We start from the raw sequence: 18927 nt of genomic DNA on the forward strand, positions 1-18927 counted from the left end.
ATGTGGACTTGAGTTTTGAAAGTGAGGATTTCTAAAATTAGTTGTCACAATCATTTCTATTTTGCCAGACAACTAAACAAGCATAGCTAATTGCGTCATAGTCCACGCAGAGTCTGGCCACATATTCAGGTCATATTATATTAATTATATTATTTAATTTATAATTACTTAGCCTAACTATGGATTAGCAAGAAGAATTACACTTAAAATATTACAGCAGATAAAGCAAACCAAAGTAATGAAAAGTATAACAACCATTATTGTCATGAAATGATATTCATCACATTTGCCAACCAAAGATCGACTCATTAATCATTATAGCCTACACAAATTCAGAGGCTTTTAAAGGCAGGCTCCCCAGGCAGCGCAATCTTTCTTTTAAAATTAAATTCAGCTCCAAATCTAATGCTCAATCTCAGATAAAATCAAAGTGGTGCAGCTTCTCAGGTGAATGAATTGGCCTTTACAAAGGGCATTGCAGCACTGGCTGTTGCTAATGCACTGTTTGGCTCCTTTGTCCACGGCAGCATTAGTTAATGGGTTTGAAGGGCTCCAGCCAAGAGATATGACTCAAGATGAATTTACAAAACAGACAGAACAGGCTTTAAATAGAAACATTGCCATTGATCACTGGATGTCACCAGTGTTTGCAGAAGCAAGACTTTGGTAAGTCAGTGTGGAGACCACAAGTTTAACAGCGTGGCATATGAGGTCAGTGCCAAGTTGCAAGAAAAGCATTAGAACTATGTGAAAAGATAGCTTCATATTTGTAATGCAGTGAATTTTAATGCTAAATCCATCCATCCATAAAGTGTGTATGTATATATATATATATATATATATATATATATATATATATATATATATATATATATATATATATATATATATATATATATATATATATATATATATATATATATACATACAGTGGGGAAAACAAGTATTTGATACACTGCCGATTTTGCAGGTTTTCCTACTTACAAAGCATTTAGAGGTCTGTAATTTTTATCGTAGGTACACTAGTTGAAGTGTGAGAGACGGAATCTAAAACAAAAATCCAGAAAATCACATTGTATGATTTTTAAATAATTAATTTGCATTTTATTGCATGACATAAGTATTTGATCACCTACCAACCAGTAAGAATTCCAGCTCTCATAGACCTGTTAGTTTTTCTTTAAGAAGCCCTCCTGTTCTCCACTCATTACCTGTATTAACTGCACCTGTTTGAACTTGTTACCTGTATAAAAGACACCCGTCCACACACTCAATCAAACAGACTCCAACCTCTCCACAATGGCCAAGACCAGAGAGCTGTGTAAGGACATCAGGGATAAAATTGTAGACCTGCACAAGGCTGGGATGGGCTCCAGGACAATAGGCAAGCAGCTTGGTGAGAAGGCAACAACTGTTGGCACAATTATTAGAAAATGGAAGAAGTTCAAGATGACGGTCAATCTCCCTCGGTCTGGGGCACCATGCAAGATCTCACCTCGTGGGGCATCAATGATCATGAGGAAGGTGAGGGATCAGCCCAGAACTACACAGCAGGACCTGGTCAATGACCTGAAGAGAGCTGGGACCACAGTCTCAAAGAAAACCATTAATAATACACTACGCCGTCATGGATTAAAATCCTAGGATTTTTGTTTTAAATTGATGCTCAAGAAACATTTATGATTATTATCAATGTTGAAAACAGTTATTTACATTTTTATTTCATGATGCTGTGATGAATAGAAAGTTCAAAAGAACAGCATTTGTCTGAAATCTAAAGCTTTTGTAACATTAAACACTACCGTTCAAAAGTTTGGGGTCAGTAAGAATTTAAATTTTATTTTTGGGGGAAAGAAATTAAATAAATCAATACTTTTATTCATCAAGGATGAGTTAAACTGATCAAAAGTTACAGTAAAGACATTTATCATGTTAGAAAATATTCTATTTTAAATAAATGCTGTTCTTTTGAACTTTCTATTCATCAAAGAATTTTGAAAACATTTTGTACACAACTGTTTTCAACATTGATAATAATAATGAATGTTTCTTGAGCATCAAATCATCATATTATAATGATTTCTGAAGGATCATGTGAGACAGAAGACTAGAGTAATGATGCTGACAATTCAGCTTTGGAATAAATTACAGGAATAATTTACAGTGAATAATATTCACAGGAATAAATTACAGTTTAAAATATATTAAAACAGAAAACAGTCATTTTAAATGTCATAATATTTCACAATATTACTGTTTTATTTTTTATTGTTTTTTTATCAAATAAATGCAGCCTTGGTGAGGAGAAGATACTTATTTTAAAAACATTAAAAAATCTTACTGACCCCAAGTTTGAACGGTAGTGTGTATATATATATATATATTATACACACACACACAGTGGCTTGCGAAAATATTCATACCCCTACATTGTTTTCACACTTTGTTATGCTGCCTTATGTTAAATCTACACTCCATACACCATAATGACAAAACAAAACAAAAAAAGATCTGTGATAACTTTGTAAATGTATTAAAAAGGAAAAACTGAAATAAGTACATTGCATAAGTTTAACTCACTACTTAGTTAAAGCACCTCTACAGCCTCAAGTCTTTTTGGGTATGATGTGACAAGCTTTGCACATCAGCATTTGGCGATTTTCCGCCATTCTTTTCTTCAGATCCTCTCAAGCTTTGTCAGGTTGGATGAGGTTGTTCCAAACTTCTTCCATTAAGGATTACATGCTTCTGTCAACCTTCAATGCAGCAGAAGAACTTTTTTTTTTGTCTTCGTCAGATCTGTGTCTTAATAGAATCCTGTCTCTAAGCTCAGACAGTTTCTTTGGTTTGGTTTTGCTCTGATATGCAATTTCAGCTGTTAGACCTTTTATTGAGAGGTGTGTGCCTTTCCAAATCATACCCATTCAATTGTATACTATTTGCCATAAACTTCACTTAAAGTGTAGTAACATCTAGAAGCGAAATTGTAATTCAGTTTTTTTTTTATTTTTAATAAATTTGCAAAGTTATCACAATTATCTGCAAAGTTATTATCTGTTTTTGCTTTGACATTATGGAGTGTAGATTGATGTTAGACAATTAAAGTAGTTTAACATAAGGCAGCAAGATAATAAAATGTTAGAAAATTAATACATTTGAAAGCCTGTATGGGATTATCACCTGGGAGGTATTGAGCATGCTGATACAAACATACTGTCAAGGCAAGACTTGCATGTCAGAGAGAGATAAATATATTTATACCAAGACTAAACTGCTTGCTTCTCTGGCATGATTACATGGGCTTCCATCTAGATTCTAGAAGCTTTCAGTGGTGACAATCACCACCTACTGGCGAAAGCAGAACACTGACACATCCGTGAGTGAAATAAGAATGGGAGGATGCACTTCTGATGACTGTCAATAACTAAAACTTGTATATTCACAAGCATCTCAAACCACAGTAGTCAACATTTGAAGTGGACCAAAAAGAGTTCATCAAAGTTGTCCTAAGACAAGAACAGGTATTGTTCAAAATTCATGTATAACTTTGATGAAAGGTTTTGATCCACTTCAAATGTTGACTACTGTAGTTATTTCCCCTGCATTTTTAAGATCGTTACATTTCCTATGAATGCAGAAACCAGTGCTGATTAGGAACCAGATGTCAGCTGCGGTTACACAAACTAATTTTGGGCAAAGGTGGAAACTATTTGAGATGGAATGCACCCATTTGTTAAAATTATTACACACACGCCCTTAATTAGAACAAGCTAAAGAATAAATGAATGTTCCCAGAAACATGAAGAACATAATTCACTTAAAGCAAGAACAGAAAGCCAGGGTTGTCAGAGCCAAGCACATTCTTTATTAAGTGTACAAAAACAAATGAAAAACAAGGTAAGTGCAAAAATTTAGTGCCTTGATATCAGACCTACGAGAAGCATGGCTTCGGCCATCTATAAACCTACAGAAGAGGAAGGCACCAGACAGATGCTTGTCACAGTATTTAGAGTGCACATTTTTTCAAAACTGATATGAATGAGAGAGAGAGAGCGCGAGCAAATTTACTATCACATGTGAATATACTGGGTTTATGAAAGAGCTGATCATACAGATATAATGAAGAGAAGTACAGGCATGTCTTATCCGACATCATGGGCTGTAAATTCAAGAGGTCTCCGATGGTTTGACCAACACTGTGTAAACGGTAAGACAGTTTAGGAGAATGTTCACGGAGACAGACAGACACACACACACACACTTTAGCATAAAAACGTCACAGAGAGTATGTAGTCTTATTGGATCAAAAGAAAACCCTTGGTAAATATTACGATCGAAAGGAATAATGTGGGTTGGTTTTTTTTTTTTGCAAAAGGCATGCACAAACACACACACCTGATCACTATCAGAGGAGTGAGAATATAACAACGGTGCAGAACGAATTCTTGGAAATTATCAGCTCCACAAAGGCAGAAGAGAGGGACACCAAAGAATCACATACTAAACTAACAGATTTATACTCGATACCAAGCCATCCTGTGTTGAAAGATCAAAAAGCTCTATTTCCTGAAATAGAAGATCTAAATGTAAATTTAGAGTGAAAATCTTCTAAAATACAGCAAAACCAGCCTCAAACTGAATTTGAAGGCAGTTCGAACCATGTTTCTGGACTAATCAACAAGAACGGAGCTCGGACAGAGTACAAATCAGTTAATCAAACCAGTAAAGTTGTGCTAAATCTAAGTGTTCTACATGAGTCACGTGTAAGGAAGACCAATCGTGAATGTACCTGTGTAAAGGGAACAGGGATGGTGTGGCGGCCAAACAGCCGTGTGAACGCAAACTAGCTCCTAACGCAAAGTGAACTTTCCAGCAGAGTGAACCATGACCTTAAGGCAGATACTAAAGCCTCTGAGCTTGTGTTGCCAGGAAAAAGCAAAAAAGGCACCAGCTAAGAGACACCCGGGAGCCAGCAGGCCGCTTTGGAACGTCTGGTCTAACACTGCCTGCCAAATCATCCCAAGCCATCCCTGTGCACACACTAAAGCTGCGAAACATACACGCAATCCACCTACACACATGCAAAAACACAACATCATCCTCAGCCAACCGAGGGCCAGAGCCCTTAGGAAAAACGTCTTTTTCCCCCTCTCTTCTCCCCCTCGCTTTCCACTCACAGGATGGTACACTTTTTCTTTTTCTTCTCTCCATCCTTTTTGCCCTGGTCACTGGTAGGCTTGTCCTCAGAGAAGCTAGAGAAGGTGGTGTCTGCGGTAATCGGTTCCCTCAGGGCAAGGAACCAACGGCCCTCGCTCAGGTAGGACAAAGTACCCAACTCCATCTCGACCTGGGTGCCCTCCTTGCCCTCTTTCTGCAGAGCCAGGATATCCAGCAGATCCAAACCGGTCTGAACCGCCTCCACGCCAGCAGAGCAGCCTAATGTGACGTGGGCACGGCTACCCCCTGGGAGAGACTCGGCGCTGGGCAGGAGGGTCGGAGGAACGCCTTCCTTGTCCGCTCCCTCGGGCCACAGCTTCATCTGGGTTTCTGTCAAAGCCACACGGGCCCCAAATGTACGAGGGGTCACTATGAGGGCAGTGACTGAGAGCTCATCAGACTTGCCAAACGATTCTTTGACCGCCTGCAAGAAAAATGGTCAAATAAGTACTGTATATTTTGGTAGGACTTTACAACAGTTCAAATTGTTAACATTAATGCAGTTGGTTTCATGAACTAACAATGAATAACAATTTGACAGCTTTTATTAATCTAGTCATTCACAAATGTATTCATACACTGACACTTTTTTTTTCCCCACCAATGGTGTTTGCATTCGTTTCCCCATACTAGCATTTGTATTACTTACTAACTCATCTTAAACAGTTTATTTTACTTATGCGTTATATATACACTTATTTTCTGTACAGCACTGTGGTAAAATATTGTTCTGTTTATTTGAGATTTATAAATTAATGAAATTACAAAGGTATTCAATTATTAGCTACCATTCTTTTCTACTGTACATCAAAATCTTTTAATGATTGATTCCAACTGCAATATAATAACACTAATATTTTATTGTAAGTATAGACTTAAAATATTCATCCAGAGTATTAGTTAATGGCTATAATGAAAATATTATAATTAAGTAGAGATCTTCCAAAAGCTTCCACACCTGTGCACTTACATTTGCACTACATATGAAACATGGAGGAAGAAGGCTTATGTGAAAAACTGACCTGTAGCTCTGCATACTCTTTTGCCCCCTCTGCTTTGCCATAGTCACAGAACTTTGTAGTGCAGTGGAGGGGCAGTGCATTCTGGAAGTACTGCTCAAGATCCACCTCTTTCTCTGCCTCACCAGTAACTGGGAAACCAAAAACAAAATCAGCAACATATCCACAAGCACACAAACTCTGAGAAGAATCATGTGTATGCGTTTACACAGGCAACTCACATTCACTGATGTGTTCTTTGAAGGCGGCCAATGTGTCCAGAGTCTTGAGAAAGTCCATGGTTGCACACTTAATTCGCTCCTCTTCCTCTGGAAGCAGGAACCAGCCAAAGAAGAAAGGCAGCTCCGGCTCTTTCTGCTGGGTCTCGGCCTCTTTTGGAAGCTCGGCTTGAACCCCATCAGCCTCTGGTTCTGGTACCTTATCCTCTCCTCCTTCTGTCTTAGTCTCCTCACCTTTCTCGGATTCTTCTGGCTTGGCTTCATTCACAGCAGTGGGTTTGGAATCCGCCTCTTTGGCAGGCTCCTCCTCTTTCTTAGGCTCCACCTCTTTCACAGCTTCTTCCTCCTGCTTCTCGGGTTCAGAATTCACTTGAACCTGCGGCTCCTCAGATTTCTTCTGCTGTTCTGGCTGAGGGAGTTTCTCCGATGACTCGGCAGCTGGGGTTTCCTCGGGAGATTTCGCTGGAGCCAGCTCGGGTTCAGATAGTTTGGCAGGAGGTGCTTCAGATTCTGTCGCTTTCTCCTTTTCTGGCAATTCCCCAGCAGAATGCTCCATCTCAGAGGCCGCTTCTGGAGGACCTGCCGCTTCTGAAGGTGCCTGAGCCACCTCTCCAGACTTGGGCTCCGGTTTCTCCTCTTGCTGCACTGCCCCTTCCTGTGTCTCAGCAACAGCCTCTGGAACTTCCTGATTCTGTTCAGCTTCCATTGCTTCACAGCAGGCCGCTTCTAAAAAAACAAGACAAGTTTGCAATAGTGAGTGTGAATGCATTTTTAAGGGAGACCACAAACAAGATGAATTACATGATCAGAACTCCATGCAAATGTCAACAAAGGGTTAAAATGACAGGCAGCTCCAGGAACGCTTGGTAAAGATTAACAGAAACTCACTGCAAGCCTGTCTTCCAATTGCCCAAAAACGCAAAGCAATATACACCTGAACATGGTAGTTGAAACGACAACTTCTTTAGACTCTTCACAGCACGTAGGCTCTTGGAAATTTCAATTTTACTACCCACAACTGCATATTTCAGTTCTGCAACCTCTGTATGGAGTCCAGCTCTTGTCCTTCCAAGCAAATCTGAAAACCACTGCTCAGTTTAGACCAGTGCACATTCGAATTCATATGAAATAAAACACCAGAGTGCATATCTTGTGAAATTTGAGCAGCCATCAGACTGCCAATGCAAAAGCTGCTTTTTCTCTGGCTTACACATTACTCTGCTTTTTATCCGTATTTCTCTTCGTCTCGCATCTTTAACTCTTTTAAAGAGGCCTAAAGAAACCCACTGAAACTGTATGCTGGAAGGCTTCCGTTTCAATGATACTTAGTTTGCACCGTCATATAGCTGTCATCTAAATTAGTAGCTGCTATATTTCAGAGTAATAAGCAGAAGTACAGCTGTAATCCAGATACACGAAACAGAGTCACCCGATGTCAAATGACATGCTTTTATTGTGAAACCAGTTGTCATCATCTTCTGGAGAAAATACATCCGTTCCGTTCCCCATTTTAAATGGAACTATGCAAATCTTTAGAGCTTAATCAAATGACAAACCTATCAGCCAGGCAAGACCATTCACATCTCATGGGTTCAAAAGGCACCCATTACTTACACCAAATAACACAAACTCTTCAATGCAGAGGCTGGATTTTAAAAAGCAAGGCTTTAATTTAACCTTGGCCACGGTCTAGATTCTGATGAAAGTGTGTGAAAAGCAGAAGCAGGGGCCTGTTTTACAAGAGCCCAGCAGTGAGCCATGAGACACGAACACCTGCACATAATTTGGGCCACTTCTTTGTGGCTGTGCCTAAATATCAACTGTGCTGCCTACTTAGACAGTATTTCTAGGACGCAAACACATTCTGACTCATTTCAATGTGTCTCATTCCCAAAATGCTGTCTAGGTAGGCAGCTCACTGGATTTTGATACGCAGCCTTTGTGTGATCAAATTAGATTCGGGCACGCCACCTAATCCATGGAAGACAAAGAAAACCCAAAACGCCCTAGATTCACTTAGACAGTAGCGACGAATCAAGCATTGGTCACGCGACACACGCATATAACTGTACTTGATTTAACGACATTGAGCACACACATTTTAGATAACTTGGTGGCCAATTTGTGCGCCGATTCAAAAGAAACGCAAACTGCACTTCATTCAACGAATGTCTAAATCTACAGAAGCTTGTAAATGAATATGATGAAATAAGCGAACTCCGTTAATTAACGGTAACAATGTAAAGCCAGGGATTCGGGGAGTGGCAGTGCCCGCCACGCTGCATGCAGACAAAACAAATCAGCGTGGCAATGCCTCGCGCAGCTGGAAAATAAAGCACACCATAAACAATATCTATTTTGTTACATCTAAAACCTGTTTTTGTCGTTTTGTATAAACTTAGATTTGCATATATTCAAACTTATTGGTTGCAAATATGATAAACAAGATTAAAAATGTAATAGTCAGTGCACAGCGTAAATGCAACTCACTTGATTACAACGTTGGCAGATGTATGGAAAGCTGTCACCGTTTCCCGAGGCTAAAGGTTCAAAGCACCGTACAGCCAAATTCCACGTTTCTCCAGAGCGCTGCGCTGAAAACCCCCGCCTGGCCGAGCACTAGCAATAATCAGGAAACAAAACGGAAACCACTGGCACTTGAGCACGCTCCCTGCGTGCACGAGAGCGCGTACACGGAAGGGAGAGGCAGATAATACAGAACAGAGGCAAATTTTCAGCGCGCTCCCGCTACTGCTGTGCACGTCACCAGCCGGAATTTGTACTCTTTTTGACATCTTACTGTTCGTTTTTATGTCTCAAATTATAATATGGTTTAATTCCTACATTATTACAGTTCCATCATAACTTTAATTTATAACAATGACAAATCTTAACTCTAAATAGGCTACTGTAAATCTCTTAACCCCTGGTTTCACAGACAAGGTTTAAACTTAGTCCCAGACTAAAATGCATGTTTGAGCTGTCTTAACTGAAAGCGACTTACACTGGCGTATCTTAAAATATGTCAGTGCCATTGTTTTGTCTCAAGATACACACCAGTAATGTTTTTTTTTTTTCTAAGGCATGTTTATAAAAGGTACTTAAATGTCCTAATTGAACTAAGGCCTAATCCTGACTTAATCTAAGCTGTCTAACACTGTTAGTAGAGGGTGCGAATCAATTATGTGTTGGGAGGGTCACATACAGGGCAGGACTGAGGGCTCAAGTTTATGTTTGGGCCTTACCGACACTACCTGTTGCAACTAGAACATCGTTAAGGAGTAGCACAACAACATACACAAAAATTAAAATATGCTTTGAGGTTCCTAGAACAATTAATATGCAACATGCCTGGCCTAGTCAAAGTTTAGAGGTAATATTAAACATTCATTAAATACAATAAAATACATGAGATTCTCTCTCTGTTGAAAGATCGAAACCCTGAAATAGCCTAACACTGAGCAATAAAGCCAAAGAAGAAGAGTATTTTTTAATGCTCTGTGATATCTGTGTCCTCTTATGTCAGATTCTTAAACTGAATCAATAAACTCAATCAGAATAAACCTACAACAGTAAAATGAACCTGATGAGGCAATTAGTGAGACAACAACAAACCACCACTTGCTCCACACACACACACGCACACACACACATGTATGAACTTGACTTCTGGCAGACTCAAAAGAAATATGAAGATTGTCAGATTATATTATAATGAATACATTCCAATAATGCATTTGAACATTTTTGAGGTTTTGGAAAGATTAAAAAAAGCATCCATAGGCACCTATTTTTCTTTGAATGTATGCTTACAAGCCTGTTGTACAAGAGCATACCTAGCAAAACTGAGTGCATGTTATGTCTTGCTGATGTCTGTGAGGGACGTGTGAAATGTATGAAGGGCAGCTGAGTGGTTATGCGCTTTGACATTGCACTGACAGGTTTTTGCAGTTAACAATCGCTGCTTCAGCTTATCATCATAGAGTTCAGCATGAATGCAGATTGGCTGTGACCACTTTCTCACAAGTGTTTGTGGTGTGTTTACGTAACTAGCAGATGTAACCCACACAAATGTACTCTCTCACACAAACAAATTGGCAGCAATTCGTATATGCAATCTGTCAGGGCATATACTTGTGTTCATTTTTGTTGAGCACATATGCAAAGTCAATATTGACTCAATAGATGGAGTGTAAACTTAATTAGAGGTCAAACCTAAACTCATTTGAATGATTTTCGTTCAGACATGTTTGGATTATGAGTATTTCTCTTTATCAACAGAGGGTAACAGCACAAGTGTGTGTCTATAGCAAAACATTAACAGTATCTGGGCAACATCGCTTGGACACTGCATCACAAATATCAAACATGATTTGTTATAACTCTGAAACTGTGACAGTCTGTTTATGTAAAACTATGCAAAACATATTTTTACCATATGCAAACAAGCACAGAGAAGGCAGTCATAAAGTAATCCTTAACCAATGACACCCGAATGCAATCCAACACAATGTTCCTCAGGCAGATTTTATTCCACTAGTAAGGATGCATTAGTTCTGACTTGTCTTGGAGGTGGATTGCAGACATTTTATTCACATGGGTTTCTCTTCTTACTGGGTCACTCTGTGTCTTGCATCACGAAGAGCCTGCAGGGCGAGAAATTGAGGAGTTGATTAAAGTGAGTCAAATAATAGCAGAGAAACATGAAGAAATATGATATTAGAGCAACGGGATAGTCAAGAATCAGGTAACATGCAAAAAATGACAACTGATCAATGAATGCATGTAAATATTACAATTATCAGTTCATATTATGACAAAACAACTAGTATTGATAAGAATTCTGTCACCGTGTACTAACTACGCACAACACAACAAGACTCCAGTCTGTTTTCCTGGCATCAAATTAAGATAAAGCTTTCATAACTTTTTATTTTCATGACTTCTAAAATGCTTCTCCAAGCATAATCTTTGTCATTGCTTTCCTTACGGAAGTCAAGGTGGTTTTGTCATTTAATATAAGCTAATATTTCTTAGCTTCCATAATCAATCTCCTTTTATCCACTTTTAATGTTTAATATGCACAAGCCCCACGAGGTGATGCCATACAAGTAGAAACTAAGCGAAAGACAAAATGTAGTGTGGCTTCACGGAGTTGCCTGGCCATTTAAATGAGTGACAGTGAGTGTTTTAAGGGAATGCTACAGGATAGACATTGCAGAATATTACTAACCAGACTTTAGGTGTGGTCACATTAGTGAAATTTCGGCAAAATTTTTCTGGTAAAAAAGGTCAGTTGTCCGTTGTCAGTAGCAATGTATGAAGCATAGGCTCACACTATCAAACCAAGCAGCTTTACAAACCAAGCGTGAACAATATAAACCCAATGCAAAATCTGCATAGTGGAAATCTCGGATGCAAATTTTCTGATCGCATGGATTCTAATTGAAATGACAGGAATTTGCCTGCAAACATTTGCCGAAAAATGATAAATGTGACCGCACCTTTAGTCAAACTGACAATAACTTCCATATTGGTCCTCTGTGACATACACAGAAACAATAGCGTGCATCCTGTGTGATTTAGAATCTCAGTCATTTTAATGTAGTTTGAAGGGGACTATAGAAAAGGCCGCGCATGAGATGGATGGTGAGAGGGATGAGGGAGAGAGTGAGAGAGCAGGATAGGAATGTCTGTGTTGACCTTCTGGATGGCTTCGCTGGCAGAGTCGTCCTGCAGCAGTTTTGCCCGGTCCAGTGCTCTCTCAGAGTGTAACACACTGGCCTTGTAGTTACCCAGCTTCACTATGTAAGAGAGAAAGAGGATGTAAAGTGATCTAATCACACAGCATGGCGTAGATCAAATATACATAACGACCACATTAACGTCCTATTGATTCTGAGCATTGAGGGAAATCAGATTATTCATGGTCACAGAGTGCATTAAACTGCTGACTTCCTGGGATTCTGGGCGATGTAGTTTGGACTCACATTCGGCCTGCGCCATGAGCACACTGGCACTGAGCTGCCATTTCTCATCAGTGATGTCATCCGCTGCCGTGAGCGAGCGGGAGCCATAGTCTCGAGCTTCGCCATAGCGCTTAAGCTCAAGGTAACAGCGGCCGATCTCATGGAACAACCAGGCTTTCTCTAACCCGCCACATGCTAGAGGCACCTCCTCCTCCCAGCTATGCAAACACATACAAAAACACACACAAAACAAAATGAAATGACTATTGCAATAGACTTGTCTGTGTACATCAACACCAAAGTAAACATTAATTAAAGGCAAATGCACTTAGACTTCTATAGCTTGTTGGAACTTGCCAATCCGTGCGCACACACGGCCAATGTTGTCCAGAGCCCTGGATTTACAGTCCGTCAGGTCGCTATGACACGAAGCACAAACCAAACACACCTGATGAATAGTAGTTTATTAAGTCAAGTCACCTTCATTTATATAGCGCTTTTAACAATATGGATTGTTTCAAAGCAGCTTTACAGTGATAATATGAAATTAGCGTAACAGATTGTTTAGCCTTTACAACTGCTCTAGGATAAAGTTATTGTCCAGCTAAAGTTAGTTTTGATTGATTGATTCACTTCCGTTACGATGATCATTAGTTATTAACTTAGGGGCCGCTTACACGACACCGTTCTAACAGGAAAACCCTTAACGCGCTCCGGCCGCCCACCCGCACAAAACAGCGCCTGGTGTCTCGAGAACGCACTCCCTGAAATAGGTTCAAAGGTGCAAACGATTATCCGTTATCTCTGCACAAACCTCAAAAACGCAAACCCGCGAAAACATGCGCATTACGTGTTCAGTCCAAAGGTATGCGGTTTGAATATATGTGTGTGTAGGCTTCTTTACAAATCAACCCTAAACTACTTGTCTTGCCTTAAAAAATTATAATAATACAGAATTTTTTTGTCGCGTCAACGTAGCCACGCAAACCGGAATTATCCCGACAACATTTTATCTGTACTGAGGTAAAGAGAAGGGAAGGAGGCCTTCACAGGGGAGGGACTGGTTGACACTTCAGGACTGTGTTGTCATCGTGTCCAGGCCCAGGTCCTTCATCAGATCTGGATACGGCCTGGATCCGGCGGACAAACCTCGGATAAACAGAGAGACTAATATTAGCGTAGACGCCATTCTTCTAATGATGTAACAAGGTTCCGGCTGACCTAATCTAGCAAAATGACGATTTTTGCGTCATCGGAGGATTTTTTCCAGACAAAAAATACATAAATCTCTCGTCTCAGGGGGGATTTGAGGGTGGAAAGCACGGTAATTCGAAAACACTACGGGTTTTCTACTGATACAAAGCTTAATGCTAAATCCTGAAGTATCCCTTTAAGGTTAGGTAATTTTAGTAAAATTTCACATTAGTCATTTTCAAATCAAGCAGTTTTCTGTTGGCCAATGTGGTGAACATGACAAATGTGAATCTCTTGTGAAATTTGATGGGAAATGATGGGAAATTCCAGAATGTGTGGAGTGGATTCCCATTGAAAAGACTGGATTTCACCCACAAAAATCCACTGAACAACAGTAAATCGGCAGCAGCTTTATAAAAGTAATAACACTTCTCAACAAGTAGATGAATTTGTTTCATAGTTATATTTAGGGGTTTGTTCAAATGTCCTTAGCAAGCACTATTAACTTATGTTAATAACATTTAAATAATCAGCTGGGTGTGTTATGTATCTGGTCTGCTAACACAAACATTGTGGAGTGACCTAGAGAAAAATTAGGATCATAATTCCAACATTATCTCTAAGTTGTCGTAGTCACTCATCAGTTAGCTAATAACCTCTGATCGCCAAAATGACATTTTTTTTTAACTCTACATCCTTGCTTCATTTAGTATACGCGGATTCATGAATATTTCAAATTAGCCCCGCCTCCAGTCACTCACACCAGCTCAGAGACCCACTCAGTCAACTTACTGAGGTAAACGCTGCACAATGATATCGCTCTTGACTTTACAACGTCAGACATTTTTTATTTTATTATGTAAAAAGGAAGTATTTACTATAACTTTTGATCAATTTAATGCATCCTTTGTGAATGAATAGTGACCCCAAACCTTTGCTAAACATCAGACAATTCAGATGTGCTTTTACTGTGCTTTTTAGAGAGCTCATATAGTGGCTCCAAAAAAGCCACAGCTAAAAATTCATGAATTTCATTGGATTACATACAAAATACCAATCTAAGTGTCATGTGAAAAGCTAATGGTAGCCTACACTTTCCACAGAACGAACCTCTCTTTTCTTGGCTTTTTAGTGAATTTTCCCCTCACAGGTAGAGTCATGTTTCACCAAGTGTCATTTTTGCCTTGACATTTTTATTGTTAATCTTAAACAGTGTATTCATTCACAAAGTTATATTTGTAACATTTTGTGTTCGAAAAACGTGCTTGTGATATAAAGGTCACTTTTTCTGAGACCGAATCGTCATCTGATAAAGTATCAGTAAATCCGCCCCCTTCAGGACAAGTGTCTTACTACAGGTACACATACAGTAACTCAAAGCTGTGGCTGCTGCTGGGAACTTTTGGAACAAACGATGAGACAAAAGAAAAAAGGAAGCTAGGACGGATGAGCACACCTTGGAGTAGTTTTTGTTGTCTTTGAGGGAGGTCTCTGCATCACCTAATTTCACATAACACCTGGATCTGGCGACCAGACAGTTCTTATCATCCGGCTGTAAACTTAAAGCCTGTTGGATATAGGCTAGCAGAGAAGACGCTTATAAAATGTAAAATAAATAAAGCAATCGATTTTATTTCGTCTGAACGTAAGCAATGCAATATGTGTTTAGCATAGTTATTAGCTCACCATGGAAAAGCACTCGATAGCTTTGACTAGGGATGGCTGACGTTCCGAAGCTTTTCGAGATCCCGAAGCGCAGATGTTTCGAAACACTGATCCGAAGCGTGATTCAAAACACCCATGTCACGTGACTACGGCTAAATGAAGCTAAGCAGTGTTTCACAAGTGTTATTTTTTACAGTCTATGGTTTCGACAGGTGGCATGATCCGCCGAATCAGCGTTTGATTGACAGGGTCGGGAACAGACCACACAATCGCACATCTGTATAAAAGTGAAGTTAACGCATCTTGACCTGGGGGGGTTTTGTGAGAGGAGTTTTATAAGCAAGGCATGCATTGTTTGAAATATAATTATTTGGATGTCCTTGCTAAAAAATATCTTTGCATGCCAGCAACAAGTGTCCCTTGTGAGAGGATTTTTTTCAAAGGCTAGATAAATTATCTGTGAAAAAAGAAGTAGGCTAAGTCCTTCCACAGCAGAGGAATTCATATTTTTGAATAAAAATCTATAAAAAAGTGAGACATTGTGGCTTAATTTATTTTATTAATATTGATTTTTCATCACCAAAATAACATTATGCACAGTGAGGAGCCTACAGGTTACATGCTTCACATATTAGAAAAAATAATAATAATAATAATAAAAAAAATTAATGGCTCGTTGTCAAGGTTGTTTCAGATCAACACCTGCAAGTGACCACTAGGTGTCACCGTTGAGACGGGTGTCGGATTGTTTCGAATATGGCACACTTGCTTCAACTGTTTCATTGTTTCACGAAGCCTCAATCTGCACACCACTAGCTTTGACATACTCGCCCTTCTGAAACAGCTGTTGACCTTCAGCCATATTGTTGGTAAAGGTAGCGTTAGTTCTCTTTAGCCCTTGTTTTTACTTGTTATCAGACATTTTAATCGCGTATTCTAAGCAGAATTATATCAAAACCTTTCAGTACACAATCAATAAGAGCGACCAATAGCGTCTGGCTGCAGACTTCACTTGCAATCAACATAAATTAACTGGAAATATGGTTCCAGCAGTTCATTCGCATTTTATTGACGCTGTTAAAGTACTTGCGTGCTATAACCGAAATTTCCCCCCAAAAGCTATATTTTGCAGCTTGCCTTCATCTAAATATTATTTATTTGGCATTCAAGTAGGCAAAGACTGTATTAATATAACAGCAAAGCTAATGACCATCAAGGATACAAAGGAACTAGGTCTATACAATTTAAAAACAAACAAACAAACAAAAAACATTAAGATTATGCAATTTTTTTTGTCATTGTAAATGTCAACAACATTTAACAAACGTGTACAAATAGACAATATACAAATAGTACAATATAAAGAAAACCCTTTATACCCCTTCCATATTTAAAAATAAAACAAAAAATAAAATACACATAGGCACATTATGCACTTTCCTTTGCTGCAGTTTTTTTTATTTCATTTTTATTGAATACAAAATCGGAATACAACAAAATGGCACAAAACAGTTATAATACAAAGAAAATACAGGCGTGGAAGGCTCAACACAAGTAAAGAAAAAAAACGTAAAACAGATTATAAAATTTTATTGCACTTTGATTTTTCATTTTAGAGAGGGCATCTGAGAAGTATTTTAGTTTGTTTCTGAATATAATAAACAAAGGAGGGGATTTAAGAAATCTACATTTATGTATAAAGTATTTTGCCAATAATATAATGTTATTAATCAAATCAAATAACCTACAACAATCATTGCTTATCCCATACATTATATTTTGTGAGGTGAAGGTGAAACCGTCATCCACCACATCTTTTTCTATCAGCCAGTTACATGAAAAAAAAAAAAAAAAAAAAAAGTTGTGTATCTTCAGAGAGACATTTACATAGATGACAATGCACATTTTCAAAATTAAATTTTGATTTTCAGAAATTTATTGGAAGGATATATGGCATTTAGAATTTAAAGTGTGTCTTTTGCTTTGGGGGGGAAGATGAAATCTTAAATAAGCTGTTCTAAATTATTTTACAGTATCTTTATAAAATGTATGGTCTAATTTATTTCTTAAAATTTGACATGGGCAAGATTGGATGAATTTTTTTTTTTTTTTTTGTCAATCAAAATTTGAAAATAAACTAGTTTGCACTAACAATTCAATATCACAAACATATAGCAACGGAAGGACTGTCGTAATTTGAGTATGATAAGGAACCCTTAACACTTTTATACCAGAGGGTATTGCATTCTTCTTTGATCCTTAGCTGTCATCTGGGGGAGAACGACCTCACAACCAGTATGCTGCTGTGGGTGCCGCAGGATTTCGAACTCGTTCGATCACTTTCTCCATGCTTTTCATGTGGCGACTACTCTTGCCTGCTGTGGGTCAAGCCGCTGGTTCTTCAGATCTTCTTTGATTTGCTTGATCCATGTTTTCTTGGGTGCAGTGCGCTGGATTCTCCACTGGGTTGGTCGTTTCCTCCAAAGGAGTTGGTCTGGTATTTGATTTGCATCCATTCTGCACACGTGTCCAAACCATCTCAGCCGTTGTTGTTGTATCTGCTCTTCGATGGCTGGTTGTTGTTGGCATCTGGCTCGGATTGCGTCGCTAGTGATGCAGTCGCGAATCGAAATTCCCAGGATCTGGCGTAGGCATTGGATTTGGAAAACTAAGTTTGGTCAAATCCATCTTGAGCAAGGTCCATGTTTCAGATCCATAGAGAAGAATTGGTAGGATCAGCATTCGAAAGAGGCGGATCTTGATCTTTGAGGAGATGTTGTTTCTCTTCCACAGACACCATTTGAGGGAAGTGAACGCAGCCGCTGCCTGCCTAAGTCTAGCGTAGGTCTCCATAGAAGATGCCACTTTCTTCTCCTGAACCAGCGAACCAAGGTATTTGAATTGTTGCACTTGTTCAATCTGGACGATTGCTTGGGAACCATCCGTTGTGAGTACTTTGGTCTTTTCGGCGTTGATCTAAAGGCCATACAACTGAGCGATGTGGGCGATGTCGTAGAGGATATCCATGGCCTCAGCATCATTGTTCGCGAGGACTGAGCTATCATCAGCAAACACGAGGTTTGTTAAGAAGTGATCTTCATCAAATTGAATGCCCCTTTGCCCTCAAAGACTTTCCTCATGCAATCCACCACAATGTTGAAAAGTAGTGGAGAGGCCACATCTCCCTGGCGGACTCCTGTTTGGATGGAAAACTCATCTGAGAGCTCGTTTCGGATTCGCACCTGGCTGTTGGAATCTTTGTAGGCCTCTTTTAGAGTGCGATGACTTTTTGTGGGACGTGTTCGGTCTCCAATGCTTTTCATAGGACGGGCCAGTGCACACAATCAAATGCGGATTTGAAGTCGATGAATATGATGACAGTGCGTTGCCCACATCTGGTCCGTTCTTCCATAAGCTGACGGAGGGCAAAAATTTGGTCGCAGCATCCACGTCCAGGGCGAAAACCCGCCTGTTCTTTTCGGCTGGTCTTTTCACTGTGCTTTTGTAGCCTCGATCGGATGATCTTCATGAAAACCTTCCCGATAATGGATAGGAGGCTTATACCACGGTAGTTTTTGAATTCCTGGTTGTCGCCTTTCTAATGGATGGGTATGATGGCAGCTTTCCTCCAGGAATGTGGTATTT

The 18927-nt window shown here is 39.3% G+C and overlaps 2 protein-coding genes across 3 annotated transcripts; both read right to left on the reverse strand.

The window, feature by feature from the left end:
- Nucleotides 1–3842: 3842 nt before the first annotated feature.
- cnp (2'',3''-cyclic nucleotide 3'' phosphodiesterase) lies at nucleotides 3843–9206 on the reverse strand. The gene is made up of 4 exons (XM_081381505.1): nucleotides 8945–9206; nucleotides 6458–7180; nucleotides 6240–6367; nucleotides 3843–5641 (listed from the first exon to the last, which is right to left on the reverse strand). Exons 2-4 carry the CDS (start codon nucleotides 7158–7160, stop codon nucleotides 5174–5176), a joined length of 1299 nt encoding a protein of 432 aa, XP_081237631.1. The 5' UTR covers nucleotides 7161–7180; nucleotides 8945–9206; the 3' UTR covers nucleotides 3843–5173.
- Nucleotides 9207–10706: 1500 nt separating this feature from the next.
- On the reverse strand, nucleotides 10707–15401 carry odad4 (outer dynein arm docking complex subunit 4). 2 transcript variants are annotated; one of them, XR_014030171.1, is made up of 6 exons: nucleotides 15304–15401; nucleotides 13443–15198; nucleotides 12781–12842; nucleotides 12445–12641; nucleotides 12158–12258; nucleotides 10707–11100 (listed from the first exon to the last, which is right to left on the reverse strand). XR_014030171.1 is itself a non-coding variant. In XM_081365224.1 (3 exons), the coding sequence occupies exons 1-3, from the start codon at nucleotides 12653–12655 to the stop codon at nucleotides 11065–11067; spliced, it is 348 nt and encodes a 115-aa protein (XP_081221350.1). In that variant the 5' UTR covers nucleotides 12656–12737; the 3' UTR covers nucleotides 10707–11064. The 2 variants fall into 2 exon arrangements, 1 of the variants encoding a protein (XP_081221350.1); XM_081365224.1 differs by lacking the exons at nucleotides 12781–12842; nucleotides 13443–15198; nucleotides 15304–15401 and having other exon boundaries at nucleotides 12445–12737.
- Nucleotides 15402–18927: the final 3526 nt, after the last annotated feature.

Source organism: Scardinius erythrophthalmus (genome assembly GCF_964197995.2).
Source record: "Scardinius erythrophthalmus genome assembly, chromosome: 1".
NCBI classification, from domain to species: domain Eukaryota; kingdom Metazoa; phylum Chordata; class Actinopteri; order Cypriniformes; family Leuciscidae; genus Scardinius; species Scardinius erythrophthalmus.

Coding starts and splice junctions, on each gene's coding strand:
- cnp (XM_081381505.1), bottom strand. CDS start 7,160: ATGGAAGCTGAACAGAATCAGGAAGTTCCAGAGGCTGTTGCTGAGACA. Junction 6,368..6,457: donor CAAAGAACACATCAGTGAAT/GTGAGTTGCCTG, acceptor TTGGTTTCCCAG/TTACTGGTGAGGCAGAGAAA. Junction 5,642..6,239: donor AAGAGTATGCAGAGCTACAG/GTCAGTTTTTCA, acceptor TTTTTCTTGCAG/GCGGTCAAAGAATCGTTTGG.
- odad4 (XM_081365224.1), bottom strand. CDS start 12,655: ATGTGTTTGCATAGCTGGGAGGAGGAGGTGCCTCTAGCATGTGGCGGG. Junction 12,259..12,444: donor GCTCATGGCGCAGGCCGAAT/GTGAGTCCAAAC, acceptor TCTCTTACATAG/TGAAGCTGGGTAACTACAAG. Junction 11,101..12,157: donor CCAGCGAAGCCATCCAGAAG/GTCAACACAGAC, acceptor CTCGCCCTGCAG/GCTCTTCGTGATGCAAGACA.